Source organism: Corvus kubaryi, unplaced genomic scaffold (assembly GCF_017639235.1).
Source record: "Corvus kubaryi isolate FWS band 111438036 unplaced genomic scaffold, C.kubaryi_AGA036_p1.0 37385, whole genome shotgun sequence".
Classification (NCBI taxonomy): domain Eukaryota; kingdom Metazoa; phylum Chordata; class Aves; order Passeriformes; family Corvidae; genus Corvus; species Corvus kubaryi.
In genome coordinates this window covers 9416943-9440135 of record NW_024581127.1, presented here as the reverse complement: position 1 = coordinate 9440135, position 23193 = coordinate 9416943, and the positions used below count along the sequence as shown (strand labels likewise).

Sequence of the window (23193 nt, the reverse complement as noted above, 5' to 3'; positions counted from 1 at the left end):
TGCAGCTAGACTTCAGATCGGAAGTCTAGCTGCATTCGGGTCGGCCGCCGGGCTGCGGCCGCGGGCGGGGGACGGGCCCGGCCCCTCCGACCGGGGCAGGGCGGGCGGCCCCGCGGCCTGCGGGAGGCGGACTGCGCTTGGCTGGCGCGGGCCGCTCCCGGCTTTCGCTCAGGGCCCCCAGGACGGGTAGCGCAGGCCTGGAGTCGGCGAGATACGTCCCGCGAGCCTGGCTGTCCCCGCCTCGATGGCTCCTTGTCGCTCATTTCACCGTTTGCATTTGATATAAAAGCACTCAGATTAATTGCAAACGATGTTCTCACACCTTGCCAGGCCAGGCACAGGACACGTTGATGATCTGGCCAGGGGCACAGGGAATTTTGAATGCTTACCCAGTCCCTTCCCCTTGTGTCCAAATATACTTGGCCTTAATTCAGGTACACCTCGTTCCGTAGTTACCATCGGATAAAAGCAGAGAAGCTTTAAAGTCCATACTGGATAAGAATTCAGGGGATGCACTTAAGGAAGAGCAGACCCTCAGGTAGCCATCACACACGGCAGTGGAGCGCTGTACCCTGGGTGTGCCGTGGCACACAGGAGCTGTACCTGCACGTGCAATCCCATGTTCAGGGCAACATGTGCATGCTAACACGCTCTCTCTGGACCTGGAATCACAGTCCTCCTGGTCTCAAGTAACACAGCAGTTTCCTCATTCCGTTCTCAGTATTGATTGAAACAGATAATTCTCTAGTCAGGAAATGAAAACAAAGACTAAAAATGGAATTGATTTTAAATTGTCATGATTGATGCACGAGAGCATGTGTTGCATCTGACAAGGTCAGCATTCACATTTTGTTTATATTTTTATTTAATTAAGTGTATTTTATTTATTTTATTAAGTTTTATCTTTCAGTCATGCTGGGTTGAAATTTATCCTTGTGAATACGTAAATTTGGTACAGCTTTCACCTGCACCACATCTTTATTATTTCACCATTTTGAAGGTAAAAATCGTTTAAACACTTATTAAAAAGCTCTAAGGAAGCCATGTAAGCATAAAGAGGGAAGCAATGCCAAAGACAGAGTTATCTGCAAGAAAAACAAATGTTCCTAGCACTGCTAACACATGAACGTTCCCAAGTACTGTAATATGAAATTCCTGAGCCAAGAGCAAGGAACAGAAAGAATTTATGTTAAAAACGTTAACAAGTCCCTATGATGAAATCAGACAATGAGTTTCAGAACAAAAATTCTGGAGTTAAAACTCAGAGGAGATATTAAAAAATTGAATCAGGGCAAGAATAAGTTCTTTTAACTTCCTGGTGCATTCCAGGTATTCAATTACTTCACCCAAAGCGTAGCTTGGTCAAAGAGTAAGTAAAGAAAAAAGAAGTGCCCCAGGAAACACTCGATCAACATGACAGAAAAGCACTCTGAAGTGGTGCAACCTTTCTGCACCAATGATATCTGTAAAAATACTATAGAACAGCTTTCCAGGTGAGCATTTCCTCACATACTGTAGCACAAGAAATAATTTTCTTCTGCCTTTGGAGAACTGAGTTAAAAGTCTGTCCTTACACCTTGCTAACCATTACCACTATTTCTTAATTTTTACATATTACAAACAAATGGGACAGATTCCAAGCAAACAGTCCTTAACAGCTCTATCCTACCTTAGCTGGGAGTACCACAGTGCAGACGCCTCCCCGTTAGTGCTGATGGCTCATTCCTGGTGTTTTCATGGGTCAGGTGCAGGAACTCTTGATGCAGGGAGTCAGAGCTGAAGCAGGTGTCTGCTTTCTGTCCCCTCCACAAATTTGGAATTTTACCCTTTTATAAGACCATGCAACCTCTAGACAATTCCCAGCCCTACACGCCTCCCCACAGTGGGGGTTGCTCCCCAGGCTGTTCCAGGCGTCTCATTCAGTTGTTGGGCGGCCTTTTTTTATTTTGCTTTGCTGTTGCTACTTCCATTCTTAAAACAAAGGGTGTGCTGCTAGCTCTCAAGGTTGTGCTTTGTCAAAGACAAGTTACTGATCATCAGGAAGTTGTTTTCGATGCCATGGCCTACACTTTCAAGTCGTGCCCACGTTTTCAAGGCCTTTTACAGCCCACGCTTTAGCTGCACCTCATAACAAGAGGCAGCTGGTATCAAGCTCTGGTTTACATAACAAGCTTTCATTAACAAATTGTTAACAAATGCAGCACCTCAGTTACCCAAAGGCCAGGGCTTTTTACCAGCACTAAGTACTGTTATGGGGCTGCTGGGCACAAAAATGCACAATCAGTTACACTGTGCTAATGTGCTAAAGCCTGGGTTCCGAACAAATGATGGTAAAGTTGGCTTAGGGGCTGCTACCGTCACTGGAGCAACAGGACTCTGCTCCAGCTACTGCGAGGTGCAAGGAGGGAGGAAATAGCTCCACCTGGTGTAGCAGCGTGTACCTCCATGATTTTACTACTCACGGTTCCCTTTATTAGTGCAGCATGAAACGCTTCGGAGGATGGGGGGTAGTTCAGTAACAGTTTAGGATCCTCGGAGAACAAGCACATGAAGTAAATGTCCAAATACAGTGGAGATGGTAAGGCCTCCACCAAGAAATAAATGTAACAATATATTAACATAAGGCTTATGTTTTGCTTCCATAAGAAGCTCTTAGGTTATTATCTCCTTCATTTCAAAAGCCTGGTAGGAAGCCTATTGCTGTGGAGAAAACCAAACTATGCTGCCAAAAAAGCCACTCTAAGTTGCAGTAGTTGTACATTCTCCAACAGTGGCAGAGTAAACATGTTTTCAGGTACAAGAAAGATGGAGAGAGTTTATTTACAAGGGCATGTTATGACAGGACAAGGGAGAATGGTTTTAAACTGAGAGTAGGTTTAAATTAGATAATAGGAAAAAATTCCTTACTGTGAAGGTGGTGAGGCACTGGAATAGATTGCCCAGAAAGTTGTGGATGCCCCATCTCTGGAAGTACTCAAGGTCAGGTTGGATGGGGCTCTGAGCAACCTGGTCTAGTGGAAGGTGTCCCTGCCCATGGCAGGGGGTTTGGAACTGGATGATCTTTAAGGCCCTTCCAACCCAAGCCCTTCTGTGATTCAACATTCTTGGTTTTCTCATTTTAAGAATCTTTACCTCACTGAAGCAAAGCTTCAAGCTCTTGGGTTAGAACTTTCCAACTTCCTTTTCTCTTATTAAACATGCCAATTCCTAATTTTATATGATGCTTTTCATCTATACATGTTGTGACCCGTTTTGACAGCAGTTAAAAATAACCAAACATTAGAAGTAACTATTTATTATGAAAATAATGTCAAAACATTTATGTCTACTCCCTGAATTATCAAAATATACAACAGACTTAGTTGTCTAGAAAACAAGGCAAAGTGCATTGCAGTGTATGAAACTGCTTGTGTAATATCCATTTTTAGTATAAATATTAATGATCTTCAAAGTCTTGTTGAATATCATTCAGTGCATGTGTAAGTCGTCGTATTTTATTTTCCATGGCTTTTTTATTGTTTGCCATTTCTTGCAGAAGCTCCCGCATTTCTTCTTCAACAGAGTAAACCTGAAAGAGCACACAGAGAAGAAACAGAATTCTTGCTTTTCTTAATACACCTAAACCCATATAATCTTGGCAATTTTTAACACTGATAAGTAATGCAAGACTTACATGCTTCTGTTTGAATATGCTATGCACTACTCTTGCTACTGGATGCAGTAGCAACATCTTTCTTTAAAAGAATGTATTGATCTGCTAGGAGATAGCAAGTACTGTATCGATCCAGAAAGTTATTATGGAAAAAAGTGCACCAGTTGTCATGTTAAGGAAGAATGCAGTAGGCAACAGAAACAGTAACTGTTAAGGTTGGCATAAGTGAGTTAAATGGATTATCTGGCACAGTCATCATTACCCTTGCCTGTATAGATAAGGAAATGTTTAGCTAGTGATTCGTAGTGGCTACATAGCATGGAGCTTTACTTTGCTTGAATTCAAAACTTCATGATGGCAACAAGTCTAGAGATTTTCTTGCTATGCAAAGATTGAGTACTAAACCAGGACTGTTTCCATCCAGAGTCAGCCTGATAGATTGAAACAGGAGACTTCCAAGCACCACTCTTGTAGCAGCTGTAGAATAAAAATGCAAATATAATAAATATAAAATTGAGTACTAAAATTACTTTTTCATTTGCTGCTTCAATTTGTTTTTCCTTTTCATTTGCCAGGTGCAAGAGTTCTTCCTGATGTGCTGCCAACACTGACTCAAGCTGTTTTCTGAAAGCATTATCCATTTTATGAAGCTTTTCCACAGCAATCCTAAAAAAACGATTAAAAAAAAAATCACACTCCCGCAAACAGCTGAAGTGTTTTGCTTTGTCCAACTCTGCCTTTGATAAGGTTTTAATAACATAAGCATGAAGACAATTGCATATTGGCATCAGAAGGTGTCCTGTTTTCTCAAGTACATGTTCTAGCTTTATGCACTGTGTTTAGGACTCTGGGCATTCTCTTCGGAGAGGCATTTAATCGCTAGCAAAGGATATGAAGATTAGGGCTTGCTACTGTCAACATGGATAAGAGCTCCACCTGTTTTCAAACATTTCCTTATGCTTTTGGTTCCCAAGAAGGGAATGAACTGCGTGATCCTGTGAATGGCCTGTGAGCCTCTGTCTCACAGAAATAGAAAAGTGCCTCCTTCACCATAAAGAAGCATTTTCTTTAACTCCAAGCACATTCTGCTTTTAAGGGATAATTCTTAAGTATGTAGGAACAAAAAGCAACGCAAATTTATACAATAAATTTACAACAAAATTCTGAAACAAACCAGAATTATTTAGATCAAAAATTTTAGTTTCACTGTTGTTCTTCTAACACTTCCAAACCCCAGTACTATTGACTATTTGAGGTGGTTGGTTTTGTTTGGCTTTTTTGTTAGTGTTGTTTGCTGTCGATTTGTTGTAGTTCTGGTTTTTTTCTTTTTATGCAGTCTTATTAACTATCTGGTATTTTCTCAAGAGTAGTTGGGAGGAAGGAAGAAAACCATGAGAAGTGGGCCAAAGAATAAAGTAAAAATTACAGTAAGAATCTAAACTTATCACAGGCATCAGTCTAACAAACTTCTCCATCATTCCAGAAGCATATGAAATAATTTTCCAGGTTATGACTACTTGTTTCTGTATCATCTCATATTTAACTATTAACTGATCAAAGAAATTGACAGTACAAGAGGAATAAGAAAATATTAAAAATCTTGCTATTTTTATGGGAAAAGAATGACAGGTAATTTAGAAACAGTCTGTTTGTCACAGACTCAAAACAGTGATTAACAGACACCAAGGTGGGCAGGAGTGTTGATCTGCAGGAGGGCAGGAAGACTCTACAGAAAGGATTGGGACTGATTGGATTGATGGGACAAGGCCAATTGTATGAGGTTATTTTCAAAGAAAATGGAAATTAAGAAGTTCAGACAACGAATGCTGTAACTGAATGCCAGTTCCATGAAGTAAGTCACCTCTACAGCAGGAATTCCTTCTAGGCCCAGTTTGTAACTGGGCTCACCAAGTAGTTAAAAAGGCATTAACGCATTCTTTCACCACATAATTGAGCATTTCTGCAGTTATTAATAGTGCAACTCTACAGTAACTGAGTAGTCACAAAATAAACTAATAAAGTGTTCACCTTTGACTTTGAAGGCTTTTATTTCTCTCTTCAATCAACTTCTTCTCTTTGAAATCGAAGTTCGCCTTCATTTGTTTAACCTGCACCTCCAGCTGGCTTAACAGCTCTCCTTTACCTTGCCACCTCTTTTTCAGTGCACTGAAAATAAAATGCACATATTTACAATTAATGCAAACACCACTTCTTAGGAGGGCAGAAAAGTTTTTCATGCTTCCATCTTTCCTCATTTCTGTGAGTTTTAATAGCAAGCGAGTACTCTCTGAACATAGAATAACTTCAGAGCTGTGTTGCACACAATGATCCCAAAGAATTATTGTGATTTGTATTACCTGTGTGCATTCTTAATGTCATCAAGTTCTATTTCTTTTTCTTCTAGCAGTTGCTTTAATTCGTCTTTTCTTTCATTTTGCCTTTCTAATTTTTCTATTAGCTTTTCACATTCAGCAGCTTTTTCATCCAACTGCACTTGAAGCAATTTCTGAGCTTCCCGATTTTCTTCATGCTGTTTTCTGACTTGTTTCTCTTTTTCTTGTAAGCCCTTTAGAAGACAAGTATTTTAGAACACATAAACTTTATTGTTACTCCTTAAGAGTATTTGTTTAGTCTACGATGGAATAAAGCAGAGAAGAACGTGAAAGTTTACTCTTCTGAATGTATGAAGAACACTTAGAAAGTGATAGTCAGTTACTTAGTCAGTTACTTAATCTTCATCTGAAAGAAGTCAGAATAAAAAGCAAAGTCATCAAAACACAAATCTGAAGCTGAAAGCAAGTTAAGAAAAAAGTTATTTTGAACTCTTATTCTACATAAGAGTTGAATAAACAACTTATACGTAAGTCACTGAGCTCACAATCTGTAACAATGAGTAATGCATCTAACTTTGACATAACATGCTACAAAATTTTGATTAATAAGCTAGTCTTAAGTCTCTAAATGAGACAAATGGAATTCTGGGACAAAACATAGTACCTCTGCTGCCAAAACACTGTTTTACAAGAACAAAATAAAGAAAAAATATTTATGTTGTAAAATAAATGTTTTTCCTTTTCTTTTAAACACTCAGGAAGAATTATGCTATCCTACTTTCACCTCTCTCAAAATCATTATCAAGAATAAATTGAAGCAAAGCAAAGAGAAGAAAGTCTGTACATAAATATGGTTCAGTGGGAGATTCAAAGTACCATCACTGTGCATCAATTTAATAAAAAGCCCTCTTCTGCTCTCAGTGAAATGAATTGCCACTGACAGCCTGATTGTGATCTGTGAGTTGGTAAACTACGAGTGCAGACCCAGCTTTCATCACGGGCTTTGTGACAGCTAAAATTAAGACTTGCAGTGAAAGTTAAGCACACAAATCGTCAGATATGGCACTTACTTCTTTTAGTCTCCTAATTGTTTCTGTCTGATCATCCATTATTTTGTTTTTAATTTTTATGGTATCATTGTCCTGTTCCTTTTGCTTTTTTAATGTGTCAATCTCATTTGTTAAAACTTCAATTTTTGCCTCCAGTTTCCCCCGATCTTGTGCAAGATGAGCTCCTACACAAAACAGGATTTTCACATTACAGCAACTCATGTTATAGATGATTTCAAGATGTAGAATGTTGGGAGATGGGGCTGGGGGAGGAAAAGGTAAGAACCTTACAAACCAAAGTACTGACTATTTTGTCCAATGGAAACACTGTAGGGATTTAATCTGTAGGTAGATAACACTTAAGAGGAAATGCAGAACTGAAGGTCTGTGTTTTATCCTTTTTGAAAACTTCTCTGAAAAACAGTTGACAGCAAATCTTACAGACCCCAAAGGACCACAAGGTGGTGCTGAGTCACATGAAATTAAAAAATGCCCAAACTTTTTTTTTTCCTCCCAGCATTTAACACTCTTTTAAGATATATACTGAAATTTTCATATTAGACTTCCCTGCTAGATGAGAAGTAATACATAACATTATTTACAAATCCTTGTTTTTCTAGTTTCATGTTTAAAAGTTCTTTGTTCAACATTATGGTATTTTCACATTTTCAGGAAACAGATATATTGTATTCGCAGCTGACTCCCACAAATGCTGTTACAGATCCTATACCAGCCTGTGTGCCACAGAACACCTATTTTTGCACATCATCTTTACAACTGGATAAGATCAGGAAGGCAGCCAAGGGCCCTGTCATGATTACAACTATATTGGAGTGTTTATTTGAAACATAAGATATTGAACACCACCATTTCTTCTGCAAAAGAAAAATAACCTGCTATTTTACCCTGTTCTGCCAACTCCTGCCCCCATATTTTTCTTTCCATTTTTAGTCCATCAATCACAGATTCCTGGGCTGTCAGCTGGGAAATAAGTTTTCCATTTTCCTTTTTTAGAAGTTCAACTTGAACAGCCTTTTGTTTGTCCTCCTCAATCAGAGTTTCAAGTTCTTCAGTTCGACACTATATGAACAAACATTGGGAAAAGACAGTAAGATCATTTAAAACAACATTCAAAATTTCAAATCAGTACTAATGGATTAGGAAAGTAATACTTATATACAGCAGATTAAGTTCACTGAGAAATATTCTACTTGCATTCATGGTTCTATCTGCATCTTGTTCCAGTTGTGAAACACGTATGTTTGCTTCAAATAGACGTACAATTCCAAAAACCAGTAAAGCTGGTTTCTAAATAGCCACTATAAATTCTCAATGTCATTATAAAAACCCATTTAGAATTACAAATGCAGAAGTCAAGAAAAGCAAAAGAGAAAGTAAAGATATTAAAAACTGAATCAGAAGGAGACAGAAGCTGGGATGAACTTTCACTTCCAATGATAAGTATTTATTTTCAGTTATCCAAGCTACTTTTTGTTTTACTGATTACAGCTATTTAATGTAGGTATTTTCCAATTTTGTTCTTAGAAGCACCACTGACTGGCAGAATCCTATTCTGTACAACAACATAATGTTTGGACACCCTAACAGCAACATGTAGAGGGGAGATTAGAAACAGCTGTGCAGAGGTTGTACTGCACCCAACTTTTAGCACAAAGCTGGACTAGATCACACGACCATTTAGAAGTTATGTTCTTAAGATTTTTAAGAATTAATTAAGGATAATAAGATAGTACTAGAATATGTTACCACAAAGCAACTGTGCCCACAGTGTTTAAGATTAAAATTTGACAATTAGTAGATAATGAATAATACTGCTAGTATTATACAAGTAGGAGATACTAAGCTCCTAACAATTACACTGCATTATTTGTTCAATTACATTTCTACTTCATGTACAATGACCAATGCAGAAGCATGTTCTATTTCCTTGAATTTACAAGGGGTCAGGAATATTAACGTAGTTTTGATTGACCAGCTGATTATATATAAACTGCTACTGCTCGAAGGGCAAAGAGTGCACTTTCGACGACAAGAATGAATCTAGATTTTTCTATATGGGGAGCGGTGTTCGTGAGAAATAGAAGTGCAAGATGCAAGAATAAAGGCTGACATGCAGTACTGGGTTTTGGTGCAACAGGAAACCTGTGTCGTTTAGTTTAGTTTATCAAGCTTGTATGGAATCGTTAACTTTTATAGATGAAACATTACAAAAAAATAACATGTAGTTGAAATGTTTTGAAACAAATACCTTTAGGTTTGCTGTAGCTTCTTCATTTGATTTTGTTAAGTCTGCAATTTTTCCTTTCTGTTCCTCCACTATATTTGTCAGGTCTTGGATCAGACTTGCCATGTCTTTTTCCCTTTGTTCCAACTCAAAAAGGGCTTGTTTGTGTTCAATTAGGTCAGCAGAAACTTTTTCAAAACCGTGTTTTACCTAAAATTTTATAAGACATGACTTAAAAAATGCTAACATTTCAAAAAAAAGTGTGCATATATAAACACAAGTGACATTTGAATTTTAAGTGAAGACACAGAAATTCATCAGTGGTCTATGAAATTAGTGAGTATTTGAAACTGGTTTTCTCCTGGTTTGTTGGTGAAACTTCTACTTGAAAAACAGCTACATATTCTACCCAGCTACATATTTGTAGAAAAAACCCAAACCCAACAAAACATAACAAAAAAACCCCAAACAAACAAAACCCACACACAGAGAAAAAAAATCCATGGGTGGATAGGAAGCAGAGCAGAAAAACCATACTTGGTAACTGGAAACAATACCTTGATTTAATCTCATTGTTAAAATTGACATTAAAATCTCAAAAGAAGAACAAAGTTCATTCAAACCTTTTTTTCTTGCAACAGAAAGACTTGAAGGGTAAACCCCCTGTCTTTTCTTTCCCCTCTTTTCCCATCTATTTAAAACTGATTTAAAACGAAGAAAACCAAGCTTAAGGTGAAGCATTTAATATTTTATTTAACATATAAAAAAATGTACATACTAGCCACAGAAATAAATTCTCTAAGGAATTTAGTAAGCAAGCAAGTGTCGAATTTGAGTTTCAAAATGTATATCCAAAATTCAATTTGGAAAATTTACACAATATGGAACTATATTATTAAATACACTTGTATATGTATTTAACTATAACCTTATCAAAACACAAACCAAAAAAGAGTAAAACTTGTAATTGAATATATTCTAATAGAAGGTCAACATATTTTAAAAGAAATTAATAACATCAGACAGAAGGTGTTTTTAAAATTTCTTTTGATTATGTTCTACATATAAACAAAAATGCTGGGGTTTTTGAGTGTTGACTTGGCATTTGCTGTCATTGTTCTAATCACTGGTAGTTCAAATCTTTCTACCAGTATTTTTGCATGAATCCTTAGAGCAAAGACCATAGGGATAAAAAACCAACCCAGCAAAACACCAAAAACCACACCCAAAATATCCTCCCAAACCCAGCATACTTAAGAGAACTACAACCCCACCTAGTGGGAGATGAAATGTTCCCTCAGTCTTACCTCTTCAAACTTTTTTGCTTCGATTGTTAAAGCTAAACGAAATTCATCTTCTAACTCTCTGTACTTCTGGTTTGACATGTCAATTTTCTCCTGAAATTCTCTAACATGCTGATCATGCCTCTGCTCCTCTTTAGCCATTACTTTTGACAAAGCGTCTTGAAATTCAGGTCCGTTTAAAGCAACTCGGGTTTCAAGTTCTTTCCTGAAATTGTCAAGCATACTTGAGACATGAACTGCAGGATCTCACAATGCTGCTTTAATTCATTTCCTTGGCCTTACTGAACAAGGATAATGAACTACATAATAAATGGGATAAATTCCTTCATCGCACAGACAGTTTTCAGTCTTCTATGACAATGGCCCTGGCATGAGGAAAATTCTGTTGACTACTGTTAAAACACCCAAAGGAATATCCTTACTTTTTAATTCAAACATTTGTAGAAATTGTTCAATTGTGCTTTTCCTGTTAGTTAGCACTTATTTGCTTTGCTGTTAGCAAACATCTGGAAGTGACACTGGAATCAGAGAAAAGCCGTGTACAGCCAGACACCCTCTTCTGCAGTCAGTCATTCCCTTCACCCGCACCCAACAACTGGTGCTATTCACTCAGACCCAAAACCTGAAAAGCAGCAGCAGCAAGAGGGACCTAAAGGACAATGATGAAGCAAATCTACCCTGTACTTTAACACTACTCTGTTCATCTACTTAAAATCAAAACAATATAAAATAAAATATCCACTGTCCTTCACATTACATCTTTTGGAGCTTTATGAGGTAATTATTGGAAGTTCTCAAAACACAGCTATCAGATTCTTCCCATCTAAACCTGCAATTTTCTTGGTATCTGAATACATTTTCCCTTGTTAAATTCAGCAAATGTAACCAGCTTATTTTATTAATAACCTTTGTTATATATTACTATACCACACGGTGCTTCTTGCTTTAGTTTGTACACATATTTGATTGTATTAGCTGAACACCACAGAACTTAGCCTCAAGTATTTGCCAAAAAAAGGGAAATTTTCAAAGAGGAGAACAGCCAGGCAAGTAACTCACTCTCCACCCACAAGCAAGATACTGCAGAAGCTGACTGGTTTTTTGGAACACTGTGTTACTGTAGCATATGCAGCTCTTCAGACAGTAATTCACATACAATTTTATTTTTATCTGATAATTCCTGGATTACAGATCAAGTACTTAAAATAAAGAATTCACCCATATAATAAGACAAGAACCATTCACGTGAAAGGCCGGAAGTTGCCTACATGAACTCATGAGTCAGGAATCTACAAGATATTCTTAAATGAGCAAGAAAATGTGTGGGAGTACATCTACATTTTCACAAAGACCATCTCTCCCACTAATCAAAAAAACCCCAAACAAAACAAACCCAAACAAAACCACACCAGTACTTTAGAACACATTTAAGCAAAACATGTTGGCAACACAAGCATCTCTATTAACTTGTGAAAAGAAAATAATGACCCCATACCTTCGCTCTTGCTCTCTTAATACAAGAAGCTCATGTAGTTGTTTTACCTTCTCCTTTTGTTGTCGGACGGATATTCGCAGTAACTGTACTTCTCTTTCATTTGCTGATGCTTTAAGCTCTGCTTCTTGCACCTGTTTCATCTGTGTGGAATTCATAAAGACAAGAACAAGATTTTCTTAAATCTGTAATCCAGTCTTCATGTTTTATACTAGAATGCAAAGGAACAGGTGCTTTCTAAGAGTTTATTTGAGCTTTTTTGTTTGGTTTTGGTTTTATTTTGGTTTTTTCTTAATATATATTGTAACACTTGAAGAAATTTAAGACAAGATGTTTAAAAAAAAGTCTTAACTTAACTTACTACAACACAAAAAGTGACCTTAATAAAGAACCAAGGGCATTTACTTAATTTGTAAAGAACTTAAAGGTGTCCTGCAGAAGCAGAAGTGCATTGACAGAATGATTTCCTCAAATAGAAACTCTCATATTGTCATACTTGTATTAGTTTCAAACAAAACATTTTTAGATGTTTTCAACAGAAATTTCTTTTTTTAACACTCCACTTTTGTAAAAATCTCCATCTTTCTGATTTGTACAGTTTAGAGTTGCTGAACAGAGCTGCTTTCTAATGATTTTACAAAAAATGTACAATCAGTATAAACACCAGATGGCATACTCCACTTTTTCTATTCGATGCAAGCTTTTATGAGTAATTCCATTTTATAGACTTAAGCCTTTTAAATACAAAACTCTTTTCTGATTCAACATGAAGAAAAAAGATGAGAAAAAAGTTATGAAAAAGATTTTGATTACTCATTAAATGGTAGTTCAGAATCAGGACACTTCAGAAGGCTAAGTTCTCATGTTCTACATGCTAAGCCTTTTCATGAATAGTTTAATGAGTAACTTTTAGACACACCCCACTGTATTCCTTTGTTTTGTGGAAGAACAGAAGCAATTCTCTCCTAAATTGAAGCACTTAAAAAATGCCAAGCAAGAACGCATGCAAATTTAAAGACTACCTGAAAACAGGGTACACATTTAGATGCATAGTAAACTTACTCATCTTGAATCCCCCTTCAAGAGGTCATCTAGTAATGCTGACTGAAGCTGACTTAAACAGTGGCTACATGGAGTAATTTACCACTGAAGGTAATTGCCAGGATGTACGTGAGAAAGCTCTATGAAATATTCTAGAATTTCTTAATCTTGGAATTGATAAAATAGGCCAAATGTATATTAAATCTGAACATTCAAAAATACTATTTAGTTTCTAGAGCATCATGATTATTCTTTGAAACATAATTATTACAGAGTATTTGCTACAGGATCTTAATGACAGGAACAAAGACTTTCCCTTAATAAAGTTTTGCAGTTGATAAAAACAATGCTACTACCACCAAAAGAGATGACTTATTTCTACAAACTCATTAAAGGAAAAATAAAAACCTCATACATCAATAAGGTGTATCCATTCTTATAGGATAGAAAAAAACACACACACACAAATCCCACTCTTCTGTTCTCTAAATCACTAAATTTAGTACATTTCAAACTGACAGGCAGATACCTGATCTAAACCGAAGGTCACTTCTAGACTCTCTAACAGCTCCAGGGTATCTGCTGCTAAGGAAGAAACGGAAGAGCCACTCAAGTGCCCGAACAGGAGCCTAAAGTAGAGAGTGTCTTGAATGGTGCTTTGCAGTTTGTCTGTCAGCACACTCCCTGATTCTCATTCCTTCCAGGGAACCTGAACAACATCACTTCCCAGAGCACCACACTATCAGTTTATTGACTTTTCATGGATGTGGTAAGAGTCAATTTTTTTAAGTTCAGTGAGACAGGAATGGACTAACATAGGAATATAAACAAACAAAAGGAATAGACGTTGGAGGACACTGAAAATCCAGCAATTAATTTTTCAGAAAGAAATAGTGGCAGTATCTGGTCCAGCATCTTGATCTTATATATTTGTATCCTCAACAAAGAGCCCTGACTACAAAAGCATCATTATCTTCTCTAGCTGTAAAAATAAAACAAAAAAATCCCAAACAAACAAAAACAAAACATCACACAAACTAACCAGAATCTTTGAAGTTCTCAGCAATCACTGTTTTGTTCTGGTTGCAATTAAAAGCATCTAATTCTTTAGATCAGCAGAACAAACAACCCTCAGATTTCCATCCCAGCAGTAAGATCTCTACTGATTTTAGCAGTATTTTAAAAAACTTGTCTTTGTAACACTCTGTTTTCAGAAAATATCAACTCTCAGTATTATGTACCTAGGATTTGTTCTCCTGTATCTTAAGACCACATCACATGACATACTTCTATTTATAAAATACATTAACTGACAATTAAAATGGATACCTGTTATTAATTACTACTATGTAGAAAAAAAGCCCCAGGTTTTATTGTGCAAAACTCAAGACTCAATGCTGGTAAAATGCAGTGTTTCTTTGTATTCAGGACTATGGTAGCCACCCTGTTGCCACTGTATAACTTACTCATGAAAAATATTTACCTCTATTGCTCGCTGCTGCAATCTCTGTGTCTCCATCTTGGACAGTGTTTCTTCTAAAGCTTGCATGGCCTTCTGATGTTCTGCTTCTTTATTTCTTGCCTGATTTAGTTCATTAGTAAGTCTTTCAGTTTCACCTTTCAACTGTTGGACATCTGCTTGGAGTCTTGCTTTGGCATCTCTCTCTTTCAATATCAATTCCTTTAACCTGAGAATAAATGCAATGCAGTTGTATTACAAACATTTTACCTGTAAGTTTGATGCCAAATACATTGAGAAAAAGGCATTAGTAACTGTTGTAGCAACATATCTTAGTTTTTACTGCATTTTACTATTTACAGCACTGTCACGTAAAAGTGTTTAAAAAGATGTAAACTATTACTTAAGTCATGTGTAGCATTACTCTATGGAGCTTCAATTTAAAAAACCTGAGGTGGAGACAACCTCATAGATACATCTTTTAGGAAATGACATTCCAGTATGACTTTGCTTTACATCAATTTCGAACATACACTATCCATTTGTAATTTAATAATTATCTTCAGAAACTCTGAAATATCCTAAATATTTTATCAATTTTTATATAAGATCTATCCCAACAGAAGAGAAACATATAAGCCTCTTATAGAAGATGGTATAAATGTAGATGGGTATAAAATAAAAGTGGGAGGTGAACCTAAAACAAGAAGGGGAAAAGGGGAAATAGTCAGTCAGTCACGGATGGTAACTCAGGAAGCACGTGGCTTGGTTTTTCCTAAAAGAAAGAAAATGTGGTTTTGATAAATACAATGCAGTTAAAAAAAGACAAATGGAGCAGACATCTCCAAAAATAGGGAGATCTTTTGAAGACAAGGCTGCTGCTCAGAGCAGACAAGGACGGGGACAACCATCTCTCTGAAGATGTACTAGGCCTGCCCTGCACAGCACATAGCCTATGGGCTGACTCTGGCCTGCTAGAAACATTTTTTTTCTAATATGCTGTGCAGAAAAAAACAAAGAACACTCTAGGCATATGTGGAAAGGGAGATTGGGAAACAGAAGGCAGAAGTATGACATGGGACAGCTACTAGAGCTTGAACTGAAGGTACAGTTATGATACAGATTGTTTGGAAAGTAACAGCTAGAACTGTAGGAAAGTGGCTCACTGATCCTGTTCTACAAGAACCAGAAGCAAGCTGCAGAAAGGAATGTCACTAGTTAATACTGAGAGAAATTCTAGCACTACTTCTTGATGCCTTATTTTCCAAGTATATTGCTTAAAGCTGTTCTTGTTTTTTAAGCCTACAAAATGAATTATTGGAAACTAAAAAAAAACCCGTAACAAACTCTTAGACTACAGCATTGTTTCCCTACCTGTCTGTATTGTACACAGCCATACTCTGAATATTCTTTTCTTCTTTTGCATGCTTCTGTAGCTCACTGACATGCTCTAATAATTTCTTCTCTGCTTGCTCTGCTTTCCACCTCCTTTCTTTTTCCTGATCCAGTTCTTGAATCAGTGCCTTAGCAAGAATGTGATAAGCATCAACTTACTAGGAAATATTCAAGCATATCCAAAAATGACAAACAATATTTATAATTGTAGAACAGGACTTTTTTGTCTCTCTGGAATTCATGGATGACAGAAGAAAGTGCAAGAGACCAAGCCAAAAACTCCCATAAAAGTGAAAAAAAATACATCCTCTCCCAGTTGACGCTGCAAGAACTCTACTACTTTTGACACTATCTACATGCAATTATTTTTGTCACCTCCAGTTTTAGTTTGACCAGGAGACATATGTTTGGCTTCAGGTGAAGATATACTTTTATTTAACTTGAAATGATGCAAAACTTACTCGGTATGTTGATTCCTCTATGCGATTTGAATTACATTCTTGTACTTTTTCCATATTGCTCTGCCTTCCAGTTAGTATTTCAGCTTTTCTTCCCACTACTTTAAAATGAGAGTCTTTCTTATTGGAGCATGGACACTTTGAGGAACTCTTCTTCTCTTCCCTATATGCAGAGTTTAAACAGTAACAGTGGATTCAGATGCTTTTAAATGAAAAAAAATTACAGTTCTGTGCAGTAGCTGAATACTAGAGAGTTCAAATCATTTAGAAAATAATTTGCAATCAGACCATAGCGGCAACAGCTAAATTCAAACATTCAGCTCTAAAAAGATACTTACAACTAGTAGATGCTATTTGAAACCATCTCATGATCACATAGACATGAAATAATTTTAGAAGAGTAGAGTAGCTGTAGAGCTGCAGTGGCTTACTGAACTAATATATTCCAATTTGTATTGTCTTCTACTCATCACTTCTGGTATTTACTATATAAATCAAACAAATCACTATGGCATACTCAGCTTCATGAAGGATACATATTCTTGACCATTGTTCTGACACCATGTATGTTTTATTTTTATTTTTTAATTACTCAGTTCCATCTGTGGAGAATTCTTTTGTAACCACAATTTAAAATAAAGATGGAAATACAAGCTGTTATAATTTGGAAATATTTGTTCTGGAATCTTCAGTTTTATTTCCTTCTCACATCAAGACAGAAACTGTGCTCATAAGGAGAAATGACTGAATGAAGCCTCAGTAGCTACTGATTTTCAGGGCATTTTTAACTGAACTGATTTACTCAACTTACCACTTTCAGCGAAATGTTTCAAGCTAAAACTTTGCTCATGCTGACAATATTCAGTTTAGTTCATTTTGGCTTTATATGGTAAACATTGGGATACCTGTCAGCTACTTTCTTCTTTAGATGACTTGCATGACATTTCATGGATAAAGTAGTTTTACGGTAAGTGGGGATCTTGCTTCCTTTCATGACCTTTCTGTTGTTCTCTTTTCCACTCTCATTTTCACTCTCAGAAGTTGGATCTGTGTCTCTCTTAGCTTTGAGAGCACTTGGAGCAGCTTCCTGTCTTGAACTATCAGATACCTAAGAAGAGAACAAAGTTCTAGATAGAAATGTTACAATTTCTGATTGGCTAATTTCTAACACTTATTCAGGAGCTATTTTTAAAAAAGTTCACACAAAATAATTTTGATAAAAACTAAATAATTGCTTCCAATTTTTTACTTTTACAATCCCTTCCCTCCCTGCTAAAATATTTTGTTGTTTTAAAGCTAAAGTAAACCCAGGATGCTTGAGAACATATAGTTGTTTCCTTTTGAAATACCTGAAGTTTGGTAAAATCCTTGGGCATAAAAAGTTGGTGAAAAATGTAAAACAAATACAGCACTTAAAGCCAAAAAAGCCATGCAAACCCTACCACAAAGCAAACCCAACAAACTTAAGCTACCTATGTTAATAAAACAAACTATATTACCTGACAAACATGTCAGACCAAGTAGACCTATTGGCGAAATTAATTTTCACCAACTGTCCAGGTATTCTGGTGCATTTCATGTTTTACTCTGGTTCAGCTACGATATTGACAGCTTCAGGGTAAAATAAAAAACATAAAAAGAATTTTCTAATATATCATGATCAAATAGATCTGCTAGTCCCATACACTATGGTTTTTATACTGTATGAAAGTTGTCATGATTCAAAGTACAATCTTCAGTTTTAAAGACTTGTTTTATTTTATTCCCAGCTTCTCAAAATTATTAAGAACACATTAGCACAGTCAGTCCATACATACCAGTAGAAATTCTCTACTCTGGTTCAGCAAATGTTTCATTATCAGAAAGGCACACCTTATCTTACAAACAAAACTTGCTGTGCAATCACAGAAAAAAAAAAATCACCTTTTGCAGTATCTGTAAAATCTGATCTTCTATTTTTTTAATCCTTATCTCACTGTGTATTTTATCAAGCTCAATCTTCTCCGGTTCAGAAGATGAGACCAGCTCTGTGGAGGAGCTGGTGGTACCTTGCACTGGTATCCTTGTACGCTGCCGAAACTGAGCCAGTGCCTGGTCGATGTGAGGTGTTGCCAGTGGTAAGGGGACATGGTTCTATCAGAAGAAAAGACAACCCTTGTAGCATTAATATGGGGCATGCAATATAAAAATAGAACGTGTCATTTTTAAAACCAGTACACACAAACTATGGCACCTGATCTCTGGATGAAGGGCACCCAGATGAAACCAAAGAATCCATAATATCTTCTAAACACTGCAAATCTGAACAGTTTTCTTCTGCCAGGTCCACTGGTTCACCAGAAATATTTCTTCCATCCAGAGCTGTTAGCTGGGGCAATGACTGAAGAACAGCTTCCCTATAACCTTGAGAAAAAGACCACATTTAAATTGAAATCAAGCTCCTAAGGAGATGTCTAGTATATTAGGTACCTCATCATCTTAAATGATTCACTGCATTTTTAATGTAAGAAAAAAAGGAGTGAGTTATCTACAATTGTCTCACCTTTCCCCACCCAAGGCTTTCAACAGACACCACTACAAATTGAATCAACTGGGAAGCTGCCTGCCTAGTCCTGATCTACACAAGGATTTCCCAACCCCCATCAGCACACTGCAATTGCACAGACAACCTTTCAACATCAGCCTACTGCACTCAAACAGTTGTACCAAATGGAAGGGCAGATGAATGTAATGGAAAAACAAATTCCAAAAGGGCTTAGACAACTTCATCCTCTCTCAGTGAATGAAGTCAGCCATTATGAAACTGTAAAGCACTGAAGTTAACATTTTTAAATTACTGGAATTTGGGCTGCTGAACACTGTGGTTTTGAAAGTGCCACAAAAGACATAGATTTGAAGAGGTATGTAAATACTTGCAGAAGAAAACTAGTGGCATTTTCTAAGTTAATCAGATAACTTCAATAGTGCTCTTACTGTTTCTGTTGTGCCTGAATGTATTTGTAAAACATGATGGGTGTGCCTGACAAGATTATTTAGAACCTTATTTGGTTTTCCGCAGGTACCTCTGATGTTTCTTTTCTAACTGTACGTATATTACACCTACATCAGCTGTATGCTCACGATATGGTTGCTATTCTGTATTGTTGTAATTCCTACTGTCCTACTCTTCATAATGAAATTATCTTTGAGCTCTCCCAAAAGTATCAATCCTCCATTTCTACCTTCCTGTAAGAGATTTTCCCTTCTTACACACAAATCGACACCAATATAGGATGCTACAATTTAACTTGTTTGAACTTAGAGTGCAACATTTTAGCGGCCTGAAAAACCTACCCCCAAACCAGAAGCTCTAAACAATGCAACTGAAAGTGATGTATCCACATGCGTTCTCCAATTTGTCTCCATGCTGCCTAGTGAAACACCTGCCACCTATTGGGATGAAAATGCTAATTACTGCAGAGGTTCCTAGAGTCTGTCACTGCTAACCAAAGCAGGGGGAAAAGAAGGAAAAGCTAACAGCGCTACTGATCTTTCTTTTGTGTTCTCTATCAGTAGCAGACTATCTACTTCCTGTGCCTGCCCTCTATCTATGCAGTTCAATAACTCTTCGTACATTCTTTGAATTCTCCACCTATCCAGCTTATAATATTAATACTCCTTCCTTCAGGCCATGTGGCTCAGAGCTCCATCCAACCTGGCTTTGAAAACTTCCAGGGATGGGGCATCCACAACCGCTCTGGGCAACCTGTTCCAGTACCTCATCACACTTCACAGTAAAGAATTTTTTCCTAATATCTAATCTAAATCTATTCCAGTTTGAAGCCATTCCTCCTTGTCCTGTCACTAGGACACTAGGACAGGACTCTTGTAGACTCCTCTCAGGTACTGCGAAGACACAATTAGGTCACCCTGAAGCTTTCTCTTCTCCAGGCTGAACAATCCCAATTCTCTCAGCCTTTCCTCACAAAAGTGCTCCATCCCTCTAAACATCTTGGTGGCCCTCCTCTGGACTCACAAGTGAAAATGTTGAGCCTTATCAAAGCATACAAGTTACAATTTTGAGAATATGCCATGGGGAAAAAAAAAAGATTTTTTTAAATGGAAAATGAATTAATTTTGACAGAATTTAGATTTCTGCAGGCTGGCCAGTTTATGAATGAATTTGCAAGCTTCAGAAAATGGCTCACAGCTTAAGGGAAATTACTGACCTAATGAGCACAAAATATCTACGTAAGATAAGATCCATACCTGCTGTGTGACACACTGGATTGGCTTTTCCATTTTTTTCCAGTGTGAGGATTGTCAAACAGCGCAGCCCCTTTGCACACTGAAGTAAGTGATTAATATTGCTTACACAGTTGCTGTGAAGGTCAATGTGGCTAATCTTATGCCTGGTTCCATGAAGGGATCGAAATCCTGTAAATTTCAGAGAAAAACCCAAACAACCACAAAGTAATGTTTTCTGCTACAGTCCTAGACTATGGGGTTTAGAACAAATAGCATCTTGTTGAAAAATATCCAGTAAATAATAGATCATAACTGGAAATGAGAGAACAACACTTGCTCCATATCCTTGACTACATATGTTAATTACTTATGCTACCCTACCACAAAGTACAACAGTTAAGCTGGCTATGTGAACTAACTTTAAAGAAACAGATTAATCTCTGACTGCTAAAAAGCATATAAAAATAAACATTTTCCTTTAAGTTTCATTTTATAACTCAGCTCATTAACAAAATTGTTACAAATGTTATTTTAATTTTCCATTACAAGTTCTCTTGATTTTGTAGCATAAAATCTTACAAGCAATAACTGACCATTTCAACAAAGAGATATAGAAGAGAACTTCCATATCATACGTAAAGTTGCATTTTTGTTCTATAAAACTGAAAGACAGGAATATTTTGGAAGTAAGTTTGAAATGTTTGTTGTACTACTTTCGGAACAAGCTTGGCCTCACCAAACAAAGAAGAAATTCCAGTTCAGAACAATCTTTGGTGTTAGAAACTTGAAAGCTGAGACGAGCAGCAATTGCCATCTTTATTAGAATTATTCAGTGAATTGGCACTTGAAGTGCTAGAAACTTCTCAAAATACACTCGGTCGAGTTTTTCAAAATTAAAGTGAGGCAAATGCTTTATATTGCACAGCACATGGCAAAGTCACTTACCAGAGAGATCGTGTATGTGATTGTATGACAAGTTCAGCATAGTTAAATTAAAGAGTTTTTCCAGTCCTAAACAAAATGAGGAAAAAACAGAAACAGTATGATTTGCAGAAGAATGCTCTGCTTTCATCAAATTCAAAGCTTGAAAAATGAACCTTTAAAGATCATAACTATGAATTATGACATTAAACCATAATCATAATATAAAAATCAGGTTTTCCTTCTAAGTTAAGGCATTCTGCTATGATAAGGCTTACAAAGACTCTAGATATGCATCTTAAAATCTACTTTATAAAATAGTTAGCATACTAATCCATACTAACTTAGTATAACCTTAATTATATGCAAACATTCCAGAAGTAAACTTTAGGACGACTCTTAGAAAACCTTTGTAACTTGCTAAATGGACAAAAATAAACAACATTGCAGACCCTCCACTTTGGTTAGCAGGTTACAGGACAAGCTCAGGGTGCGCAGGTTAGCCAGGGAACTGAGCCCCTCGATGCGGCGGATCTGGTTTGATGACAGATCCAAGTGCTGCAAATTCCGGAGGTGGTCGAGCCCTTGGATCCTGGCGATGAGGTTGCAGTGGGCGTTGAGCGTGTGCAGGTCCGAGCTCAGGGACACGTCCCGCAGGCTGCGGAGAGAGGAGCCCACCGTCAGCCGGGCAGCTCCGCCCCTCGCCGCGGCCTGCCCTCAGCCCCGGCCCGTCGGCACTCACCTCTTAACGCCCTTATCCATGAGGCTGAGCTCGCCGGGGATCCCCGCCATCCCGCCGGGACCCCGCGCAGGCCGCATCTCGCTTCAAACCTCCCTCGCCTCCCCCGGCAGCGCTCCCAGCCTCACGGCCGGGACACAAACACCTCACGGCGGGGACACAAACACCTCACGGCCGGGACACAAACGCCTCACGGCCGGGACACAAACGCCTCACGGCGGGGACACAAACACCTCACGGCCGGGACACAAACGCCTCACGGCGGGGACACAAACGCCTCACGGCCGGGACACAAACGCCTCACGGCCGCGCCGCCGCGCTCCGCTCCCGCCGCTTCCCGCTCCCGCCGCGGGCGGGCGCGGCCGCGGGGAGGCGGCGCTGCCGGAGCCCCGCGCAGCGCGGGCCAGCGTGGCGACGGCCCCTGCCTCCGCTGGGCTCCCTGCCGCTCCCTGCCGCTTCCTGCCGCTTCTTACCCATCGGCCCAGGAAGGGGCCGGGTCTACAGACCGGACTGCTTTGAATTTTTGTCGGGGGCGTGTTGGGGGGATTTGTTGTTTTTTAGAGCTCACACGGTATTAAGAGTTTCACAGAATCACAGAATAGCCTGAGTTGGAAGGAACACACAGGGATCATCGATGACCACCCCCAAGAGTCACAGCATGTGCCTGAGAGCAATGTGCAACTCAGTCAGGCTGGAACTGTGACTGCCTCCCTGGGGAGCCCGTTCCCGTGCCCAGCCACCAAGGGGTTGTTACCTCAGTGAGGTTTTCTGAGATCAGGCAGCTTTGTCAGAAGTAAAAAAAATCCTTATTAATCTGCTGCTTGGGAGATTCTGTAAATGCCTTTGTTTTACTAGAAATCGTCCTTTAGGATGATCAG

The 23193-nt window shown here is 38.1% G+C and overlaps 1 protein-coding gene across 4 annotated transcripts; it reads right to left on the bottom strand.

Moving 5' to 3' along the window:
* Window positions 1–3279: 3279 nt before the first annotated feature.
* On the bottom strand, window positions 3280–22677 carry LRRCC1 (leucine rich repeat and coiled-coil centrosomal protein 1). Of its 4 annotated transcripts, XM_042036145.1 has the most exons (20): window positions 22549–22677; window positions 22319–22438; window positions 22029–22234; window positions 21601–21666; window positions 20677–20844; window positions 18662–18831; window positions 18352–18561; window positions 17334–17536; window positions 16432–16591; window positions 15950–16098; window positions 14600–14804; window positions 12079–12218; window positions 10587–10788; window positions 9304–9489; window positions 7940–8114; window positions 7056–7219; window positions 6010–6218; window positions 5681–5818; window positions 4183–4318; window positions 3280–3568 (listed from the first exon to the last, which is right to left on the bottom strand). In XM_042036145.1, the coding sequence occupies exons 2-20, from the start codon at window positions 22393–22395 to the stop codon at window positions 3437–3439; spliced, it is 3096 nt and encodes a 1031-aa protein (XP_041892079.1). In that variant the 5' UTR covers window positions 22396–22438; window positions 22549–22677; the 3' UTR covers window positions 3280–3436. The 4 variants fall into 4 exon arrangements, with proteins under 4 accessions (XP_041892079.1, XP_041892078.1, XP_041892080.1 ...); XM_042036144.1 differs by having other exon boundaries at window positions 22319–22677; XM_042036146.1 differs by lacking the exon at window positions 4183–4318 and having other exon boundaries at window positions 22319–22677.
* Window positions 22678–23193: the final 516 nt, after the last annotated feature.